The 10,000-nt window shown below is 39.4% G+C and overlaps 1 protein-coding gene across 2 annotated transcripts in view; it reads right to left on the bottom strand.

Annotated features, from left to right (window-relative positions):
* The window catches only part of LOC137997744 (uncharacterized), a 36,120-nt gene that overhangs the window by 22,547 nt on the left and 3,573 nt on the right, over window positions 1-10,000 (bottom strand). The window contains exons 1-2 of one of the 2 annotated variants that reach the window (XM_068843945.1): window positions 9,548-9,768; window positions 254-412 (exon numbers count right to left, since the gene is read on the bottom strand). In XM_068843945.1, coding sequence (XP_068700046.1) covers window positions 254-412; window positions 9,548-9,602 — 214 coding nt within the window. In that variant the 5' untranslated portion in view covers window positions 9,603-9,768. Of the gene's footprint in view, window positions 1-253; window positions 413-9,547; window positions 9,769-10,000 lie in introns of those variants that run through there. The other variant, XM_068843944.1, reaches the window with a different exon arrangement.

Below are 10,000 nucleotides of genomic sequence, written 5' to 3'. Positions count from 1 at the left end.
TTAATTTAAGGCCTATCTTTGTGATATGCACGCAACTTCTTCCAATTATTTGTATAGGTACTGATTGCAAGCACTAGTTATTTACATTTAGATTTGGATATCCTGTGGCATTTGCACTGAAAAAGGCAGAAGCTTCTGTTGAAACATGCCTGCAAAATTTAACATCATTGTTTTACAGTATCCTAAAACTTAGAATGCATTTAGAAGTACTGTAACTGGTAGTGATGGTATTTAAGCTACTAATTAAAAATACCTGGCTCTGTGTTATCTCTTGTTTGAGTTCCACTATGCAGCTGATCCGGTTCACCATCAATTGCTTTTCTTCCTTCGTTCTCTCTTGATGATCCCCCAGGTTGAGTTACCCTACCTCTTTTCTCTTCTTCCAGTGTTATTTGATCATGAGAACCATTTGCTGTTGTATTGATAAGATGAAATAAGAAACTAATTAATAAAATAACTATTCACCTGCACCCACCACATGAATACATTTAAACCTTTAAATCGTGATATGACTTTGCATATACTTCTCACTCATCTCCAAATATTTGTCATGGTACTTTTGGGGGGAGCCTTTTTAAACATCAAGGCATTTCATCTTTGCATATCACTGTCTTAATACGTTTATACACCTGTACGTTTGATCCAGCAGCTATATGACAATGAGAAGTTAGACCCTTTAGGCTTTGCAAAGGGTGTCAATGTGACGACAACTTCAAAATAAATCTTTCCAGGTTTCGAAAAACCAGCCAGTTTATAAAATCTAAAGCAGCGAATAAAGGTACTTAGTCACACAGCTCTGGGCACTTATGGCTGACATACGAGTTTCTCGCCAGTTTGAATGTGGAATAGCCCCTGGCATGAAGAGAAGACTGACTAAGATACATGAACTTGTCATAAAACATCATCAACCGCTTCCATCGCATTCCTGAGGTGTTTGTTAAAAGTAAACTTGCTGACCCTGGGGTCACCAATCACATAAATGTACAAGTCTAGAAGAATGCAGGTGATGCGCATGGTGGAGAGTGAAATGCACTTTTGCTTTGATTGACTTAGCCACATCTACATGCTGCACGTCAATGAGAAGCTGCAAACTTTAAAAGAAGGGCTTACATCCAGTGCATTAATTTAGATATAATTGCGAAAAGAACAAAATTAACATGGCACTGAAACTGATCCTTTGCGCCCAATCTACCTCCTCATTTGTATATTCGAGGTTCCATGAGAGATGGTGCATGTATAATGAAGATCAGTGCAGCGTTGCAATTCAGTGTAGAAATATTTTGCAAGTTTCACCTGAAACAGACTCTGGTTGCGAGGGAAAACTTGAACAATTTACGGTGAAGGTTGTGAAAGTAAAACGTATCTGAATTGTCATCAAATGAACAAGTTTTTAATCCTGTTTATCTTCATGTCACAAGACCATGAGGCTACCATGACAACTGCAAAGGAAACTCGGACTACCATATGCGGTGACGCACATGATGCCGCATCATTCACCTGCTAGCAAAGGGGATGACAACTACCCGAAAGGGAAAAACGACAGGAAAGTGCTCCAGTTCGACAAGTAGCGTCAGCAAACAGGCTGGAGGGAAATCCTCATACATCCGAGCCTTCTTATGTATATCTCCTATAACTTCTGTATTCCCATAAAGAATGCTTACATAGTGATTTAGATAAAATAAAAAGGTCCGGGTTAATGAGATAGCCTTAAGCACAGCTCCAAATACGGTTTGGAACATTGTAAACGAGGCCCTGTTGAATTTGATAAAATGGAGCCAATGGTACTTGTAATCTTGACAATGCATTTCCACGTGGCGTTTTAGAATTTTATACTGACTCATACTCAGTGGTTTCAAATGTCTGCTCCACAGAGAATTTTCAAGTTTGAAGTTTTACTAGACACTGTTTACAGAGGGCACGTAGCTGAAGTTGAAGAGATGACAAGAATGCTCTCATATCTCTCCCCAGTGGCCGGCCCGTTTATCGAAAGTCCCGAAAACGTTTCGGGCCCGAAAAGCCATTTGTGAAAATGCCAGCTGCTTGCTTTGGAAAGCCGATATTTTAACATGTTTTCAAGCTAACTAAAAGAAACACGTCTGTGAAGTTTGACGACTTAAATCCTTTCCGTTCTTGAAATAAAAAGGGAGGGAATTGTGACACGCGAAAATGGCCCCGAAAAGTTTCGGGACTCTCGAGAAACGGGCCCCTGAACTCTATTAAAGATTGAATGAAATCTTGTAAGAGTTCTCTGGGAATTGAAGAAGGACGTGGAATTGACGTGGTTCATTATCATTATCTGCGGATTCTGAAAAAAACAAACTGAAGTCAATGTTAAAAATCTGATGTTACCTATTATTTTGCTGAACCTCTGTCCGAGGAAGAATATTTTCGTTTTGGAAAATGTTGAAGACAACGAATCTCCTTCAAATTTTTCACTTGAAAGAAAACTCATCAAACAAAAGCATCTGAGAAAGAACAATTTTGATCCTCTCAAAGCAATCAAAGATCAAAGAATTGATGAAAGAAATCAGTCAGGAACTCTGTTCAGTTGAAGATGTTCTTGAGAAAATCAAAATTCAAGGTAAAATTTTGAGTGAATTGGAAAGCGGAATTCAGACAAGAAGTGAAGATTCTTAAAGACGAAAGAAGACTCTCTATTTGAAACTTTCTTTCATATTGATTTTCGAATTTATCAGCGAGTGGGCATAGATCAACAATGGTTTAATCCAGAACTTCAAGGATAAATTTTGTGTGGTCAAATTTACCACTCCTCAAGCAGGAGCGAAGTTTGACAAGAACCTTTTTGTACGTTGAGAAGGCGAACTTTGACATTTTGCTTTTCTTCTTGTAATCCTTGATCTCACCACCAGTCTTTAAACCAGTTAAGATAATTCGAATCACCAAAGGATTCAATGTTACTCCACCAGCTGTCACTCCAGCAGCAACCAACGTTGCTGAAGACAGATTCACACCTAAGTTTAGTCTCTTGAAATATCTGAAAGCCTTCTTGAAACACCAGAACTTTTTGTGGTAGAATCTGTACATCTGCTTTAACTCCGAAAGCTTTTCTTCGCTGATGTTGGGATTAATGTGGTTGAAATCGAAAACGACTTTCTTGGCCATTTTGATCAATTTCACAATTATTTTGGAATCCGGCAATGGCCATATACAAAGCTTGTGATTCCACTCTCATGGATGAATCGTTTCTCGTCGAAGCAGCTGAGGGAGATCTTGCAAATTTCGTAACTTCTTAACTGATAACGTTCGCTTCTGATTGTCTTCATTGAGTGTAAATGCTCTCTGTTTCTGAGGAGAGTTTGTTTGAAATCCTCGTGTTTGATGTTCTTTTTGATGACTGACTTTTTGACTCCCTTTGCCTTCTTTCCACCTCCACCGCCTTCCTTTCACGAAGGAATACATCTTGGACCTCAACCCAGTGAACTCTGTGATCGGAACTCCAACAGCCTAATCCTTGACTTTGTTGTTGGTCTTGTCGAAGAAATCCAAGTCTTCAGGGTAATCACTGTTGTATACGTCTTCAGTCTCTATTTCGTAGGTCAGAGAGGTGGTGTCTGTGAACAACAGTTTTGCTTTCTTTCCGTATTTCTCTTTGATGTAATTGTAATGGAAGTCGTACTTCAAAATCTTGGAAAGATCCAGGATGCACATTCCAATGTAAGCTGGTCTGTTCGTTTCAATACTTTTTTTGATCTTGTGCACTACAAACAAGTCTTCGTTGAAGATTTTGCAGCTCACAAAGGTTGGTTTTGAGCTGAGCTTTGTCAGCTTTCCATGATCAGTTACAAGTCTCACATCAACTCGCTTTCTGAGATTCTCCATCGTCTTGCCGAAAACCAAATTGTTCATCAACTGAAGAAATCCTTTTCGATTCAGTTCTTTACGTTTCTTTGTTTCTTCGTGTTGAAGACGATGTATTTCTTCAGCCATGGAGACTGATTGGATTGCAGAACCTGGTGAACCTTTTTCAACTTCAAACTCAGCTCCAGATAGAGTTGAAGGTTTCTGTAATGAAAAACGTATTTCTCCTTACTGCTCAAGGTGGGAATTAGCTTTTTGACTTGCCCAATTTTGATCAATGACAGAAACAACGACGATCAATGACAATATCAATGACAGAAACAACGACGATGATGATGGCAAGGATTATAAAGAAGATAGAAAATTATGTCAAGAGAGGAGAAGCTTTCTACACTCCTCAACAGTTTTAATACTCTGTTGCACACAAATGGGTTTATCACTTGGGTAATATATGTACCTGTAATTACCAGATGACGTTGTTTTGAGCATTAGCCCTTCAACAAAGGGAAATACTATTCACTTAGATGAAGGTCTTATGCGTGAAAAAGTCAGCTTTCAAATTTCTCTGCAGTGGTCAATTTACCATATCAACCCAACTGATAAACACCATATTTGTGTTTCACTTCCCCACCCGCTGTACCACCACAGTTCCTTAAGAAACTAACCCCATTAGTTTTCTCTGTTGGTTGAACAAAATTCGGACCTACCCGGCGAGCAGAGTCTCTTTCGATCTTCCTTGTAGATAAGTCGATTTTCTTTGGATTTCAAAACTCTGCTCGCCGCCTCCACATTTCGTATTGAGCATGCTTTAAAAATGTAAATGTATTTGGTGTCAGTCATGCGTGACTAGCAGCCAGAAAACCACAAAACGAAAGCAAACAGTCGGGATATTTTCGGGATATTTACCCAGCGATGTAAATTATGATCTTGAAAACAACGACTCGAGAAACGTTTTGAGTCGACGCCATTTTAAGTTAGTGATTTTTCCATACACTATGTAAGACAGTGCTCCATATTCCCGAGCCTTTCTACCTATCAGGTGTTTTTTTTCAAGTGATACCTTAAAAACCCTCTCGTTTAGTTACCGCCAAATGTACCCTGAGCTGATGAAATAACGCGGGCGATTAGTCTCAGTACAGGCATCAATGGAGTACAATTGACCCATTATATCTCTTTTGCAAGCACTTTGACTTATCTTTTTTATTGTAGTTCTCAAAACAGGGATAAGTAGGGAACACCGCGCACCAGTGGCTCAATTGGTTGAGAATCGGGCTGCCATGCGGGAGGTCGTGAGTTCGACTCCGGCCGGACCAACACTCAGGGTCTTAAAATAACTGAGGAAAATGTGCTGCCTTTGTAATTACATCTGCAAATGGTTAAGGCTATGAAGTCTTCTCGGATAAGGACTATAAACCGTAGGCCCCGTCTCGCAACCCTTCAATGTTCACAACCCAGTGGGACGTAAAAAAAAACCCACACACTATTCGTAAAGAGTAGGGCATGGAACTCCCGGTATTGTGGTCAGGGCTCATTTAATGGGCCATTTCCGAATTGCTGTTTGTCTCTGTTTCGAAGCGAGTCTTAAGCCTCAACTATTGTAAGGGAAACGAGTTTCATTTGCATAAGAATATGCAACTCATTTCCATTTGAATGGTTGTGCACCAAGACTCGCTTTGAAACTGAGGCATGCAGCAACTCGCGGAAATGGGCTATTCATTCATGTGCTGGGTTGAGATCGCTAATGGACTGATAGCGGCTGCCAGCGGCGCCTATATATGCTGATGTCCGATCTCACCCATAGATCCCTTGCTTGTAAAGCGCACTTGAATATGTTAATAGAAAATGCGCTTTATAAATTCATGACCATTACCATCACCATTAACATTCAGGGAAAGTTTCAATGACATTGTTTGACAACTTTTTTTTTTCTAAGGAATCACCTTTTGAGGGTAGAAAACCGAGATTCAATACCCTTTTTAAGGCCCATACAAGCTATAAAGGTCCCTCTTAAATCGCTTTGTTAAACTTGAAAACGTGTATTCAGGCGTGGGGCAGTTTTAATAGACCATATCTTTTTATGTTTTGCACGTTGGGGTGGATACTGCAATTTAGTGACCATATCTAAGGAATATCTAAGGATCACAATGCCAAAAATACCAAAAAGGATACCCTGAGCACCTTGAAAACCCTACCCTATCGGGCGGCACATACAGAGTACCTACATAGCGTATATAGAAGAGAACTCCCCCCACCCCCAACCCCCGGGCTCTCACGCTTTCCGCCATCTTTAGAAATTCGAATACCAGTGCTGGCTCCCAGTTCTACTCTTGCCCCACGTGGGGACGGGACCCAAAGTCAAAGATCAGTCAAATGCACCACCCCAGGAGACAATAGTTGTTCAAGAGTGCCTCAATGTATTTTTGTTTCAAAATATTTTTTTCTCTGAGAGGGGTTTATGTACAAACACTTCACGTTCTTTTAATATTATTTCGAAAACGTTCTATAACTTTTCACTGTAACTGAGTATGGCAAAACGCAGACACCTTTTCTTAGCGCTTTGGGTCGGGAAACGGAGGAACAAAATAAAATAGCGAAAAGCAAAATTTGCTTTGACTTGTAGGTTAGGAAACATGATTCGGACGCTCGCATTTAGACGTCGTGAAAACTTCGACAATTCATTTAATTTCAAAATTTATGATATGGTTTGATAGCCAGCTCTATAAGCTTTAATTTGATATAGGGGTTTAGGTATCTATAGTTTAAACCGGACGCGCTGCATCGCTCGGACGTGTTACGTTCTTAACAAGGTCTTGCCGCCACGTCTTTTTTGCTCTTGCCTCTTGGTCATGATCGTCACGGGCTACTTTCACTCGTTCCCAGTCTTATTCAATGTCTCTTTGTCACGCCAATAGTCACGACTCACGTCGACTGTCAAAAGAGATGCCAGGCACTGCATGACTGTGCGAGAGAAGAAGTGGAGGCTTTTTGTAAAGCTTGTGATCTTCCTGATGTCCCTGATGATGTTGATGAATTTGATGATGAGGGCTTTGAAAACGATGCGTTTTATGAGTGACTGACAGTTAAATCATTCCATGTAGAATCGACAGTAAAGCTAAGTTATTGTCAATGCATAAAGCATCGATCTATAGACACTGACAGCCAAAAAAGACAGTGTGGTCTTTGTACTCACTGACTGTTAAGCAAGACATTTCAGAATTTTCTTGTGGGAGTGAAGTACAGTAGCTCAGAGCTATCAATTTTAAGGAGTTAAGTTTAAATTCATTGCAGCCCTGTTTTGTCATGATAAAAGCATTATAGGAATGGAAAATGACTACCATAGAGAAAGGGGACAGTAGCGGCATTTAATTTACACCATGTAAAAGTTGCATTGAAATAAAAACATGTTTCGAAAAGTTTTATATTGTTTCCCAAAACCCTTATCCCCATCCCCCTCCCCCACCCTCTCATTGACAGTCACACCAGTAAATGTTTGTCCCCCGGCTACGTTTTTTATTTCCCCGCCTACTGTACTTCAAAAATTATTGACAGCCCTGACAAGAAATTCATGTTCTAAAAGACTTCATGATCAGTTGCCAGCTCAGGCGACCAGCGTGAAAACTCCGGTCGCTAGGGTGCAACTTTCAGTCGCATTGGCGACCAGGTGGTTGCAATTTCGAACCCTGAGTTGGCCACCACGAATACCTCAATTCAATTTTTTTTCCGGCAAGGATACGTAGTTTGGCTTAAATGCTATAACCCTGTGATAATTATTGGTAAACCTTTAACAAGAAAAATTAAGTTTTAGATCAATGGTGAAGTAAATGATTTGGTATAAGGTGCTTTATCGTGATGGCGAATATATAATTCGTGTATACGATTGACAAATGATTCGTTCTTGTTTACAAATACTGTCACTTTTCAATGCAGAATTAATTCCTAAGAAAACTATTATTGATGTTTACATGTAAGTAAAGGGAGCCAAATTTGTGAGTCTACTCTCCACGTAATATATTATTGTAATAGAAATGATCACTGATTTAACACCTGATGTACATCTGTATATTTTAGTTGCCATGAAAGAGTAAGAGACACCTCCTGAAGAAATTCTTTGATGGGGTAGCACTGGAAAAGGTCCTTTACAGCAGAGAAAGATGCATCATAGCAAATTCTGTGTCCCTGACCATTTATGGTTTGATTTTGAGGCTTACTCTTTGCAGACTTGTTATAGTTCTGTGGTTTATCTGAAATCTTTAAAAGCCTTTTTTGTAACCTAGTCCAAAGGTTTTGATCTGAATTAAAAATGTTTACTAATAGGTACATGCAATAAAAGAAGTATCTGCTTTGAAATTTGTATTCTATTTTTGTGTGTATGAGCCATGATGTTAACTGTTACCTTGACTGCAATGGTTTTTTGTAGTGTCCCACACATTTCTTAATGTGTTTTTATCAACCCTTTTGAGTTTTGCAATAAACTTGTGGATACTTAAAATGAATTGTAAGCTGTTTTCTGTAGATCAGCAGGATTTTCAATAAGAGTTGGCAGGAAATGCATTCTAAGAGGCCCAAATTTCAAAAATGTCCCAGGGAAGGATGTCCCTGGACACCCCTAGAAGCTTGTGCGTTCGGCCCTTGGAAAGTGTAACTTGGGTTTGCTTTGTATATTCTGCACCTTCTCCTGAGGTCTTGCCGCCTAATAAAATTCTTATCGAAAACCCTGGATCAGCAGTGTTGGCCCCGGCCCAAAAAGCTGCAAGTAATACTTTGAATGAACTGTGATTATTGAACAATATATAATTGAAGAATACTTAAAGTATACTTAAAATATACTTTAAAAATAAATACATGGTTATGTACTTAAAGTATACTTTTTAATTACATCTGCAAATGGTTAGACTTTCTAGTCTTCTCGGATAAGGACGATAAGCCGGAGGTCCCGTCTCACAACCCTTCAATGTTCATAATCCTGTGGGACGTAAAAGAACCCGCACACTTGTCGTAAAGAGTAGGGCATGTAATTCCCGGTGTTGTGGTCTGTCTTCTGTGATGTATCATGGTTGGGAGGGTAAATGCTCGGAGATATTAGCTACACCAAGCTACTCTAAAAATCCGAGGGTAAATAAAGATATATGATATGATATGATATGAAGTGACCAAAAGTACTGGCCTCGGTTGTTCAAAAGGTGGATAGCGCTATCCCAGGGATTTGCGATGGTGATTTATCCAGTGGATATTGCTATCCACCTTTTGAACAACCCGGGCCAGTACTTTAAGTACACTTTATCATAGTATACTTTAAGTATACTTTTAGTACAAGTAAAGTGTACTTGACGGATTGTATAAAAGTATACTTAAAGTATACCGAATTCCTGCAAGGGCATTACTAACAATATACTAGTTATTTATATCCAGATAGATGTATCTCCTGTAATATTTGCACTGAAGAGGGAAGAGGCTTCTGCCAAAACATATCTTCAAAATTTACCATCATTGTTTTATATCTAGAACTTATTTAAAAGTACAAGTAACAAGTAATGTGTAGTTCCAGAAAATATCCATAACCCCACCATGGAAGATCATTGGAAATTCCATAGGGGAAGGGGGGTTAAAGGGCAGCAATTTCCAAGGGGTAGGGGGGTTTCGTGGGAAACTACTTTTCCAAAGGGTCACAAACCACGTACAAAACATGAAAGCAACATACGATTGATCTGAAGCACAAAAACATACTTACATACGTTCTTTTGAAAAAAAGTCAGTCCTCCTGGCCATTGAGATAAAGTTAACATTATTAGCTTCAATCTACAATCTCCCGAAGCTAAGAATGATGTGTTTTTCACTTTGGAACGGATTCAAAACATTTAAAATGGTGGTCTCAACTGGAGTCTTGTCCCCAGACTTCCAGCTTTGTATCCTTTACGTCCGACCAACACTTCCGTTCACTTGAGTATCACTTTTCGCTACCTTCACATGCAGTAAACACATTTTTGATAGGATTTGTGTTTTATTGAGGGTAGTAACTCATAGAAAATGCGATGAGATGCAAGTTCCCGGCCCAACATCTCAACGCTTGTGTAAAACATTTTCTTTTTTTGTGGGTGGCATTTAGACGACGGACAGGAACTGGAAGTCAAATTTTCTCTTCTTTGAGTAAAAGATCGCGGCCTTGGGAAGTTTTTGAAGTTTT

The sequence above is a fragment of the Montipora foliosa genome, chromosome 3 (genome assembly GCF_036669935.1).
Source record: "Montipora foliosa isolate CH-2021 chromosome 3, ASM3666993v2, whole genome shotgun sequence".
Lineage (NCBI taxonomy): Eukaryota > Metazoa > Cnidaria > Anthozoa > Scleractinia > Acroporidae > Montipora > Montipora foliosa.
The sequence above is the reverse complement of the archived record's forward strand: the minus strand, read 5'-3'. Positions and strand labels throughout refer to the sequence as shown.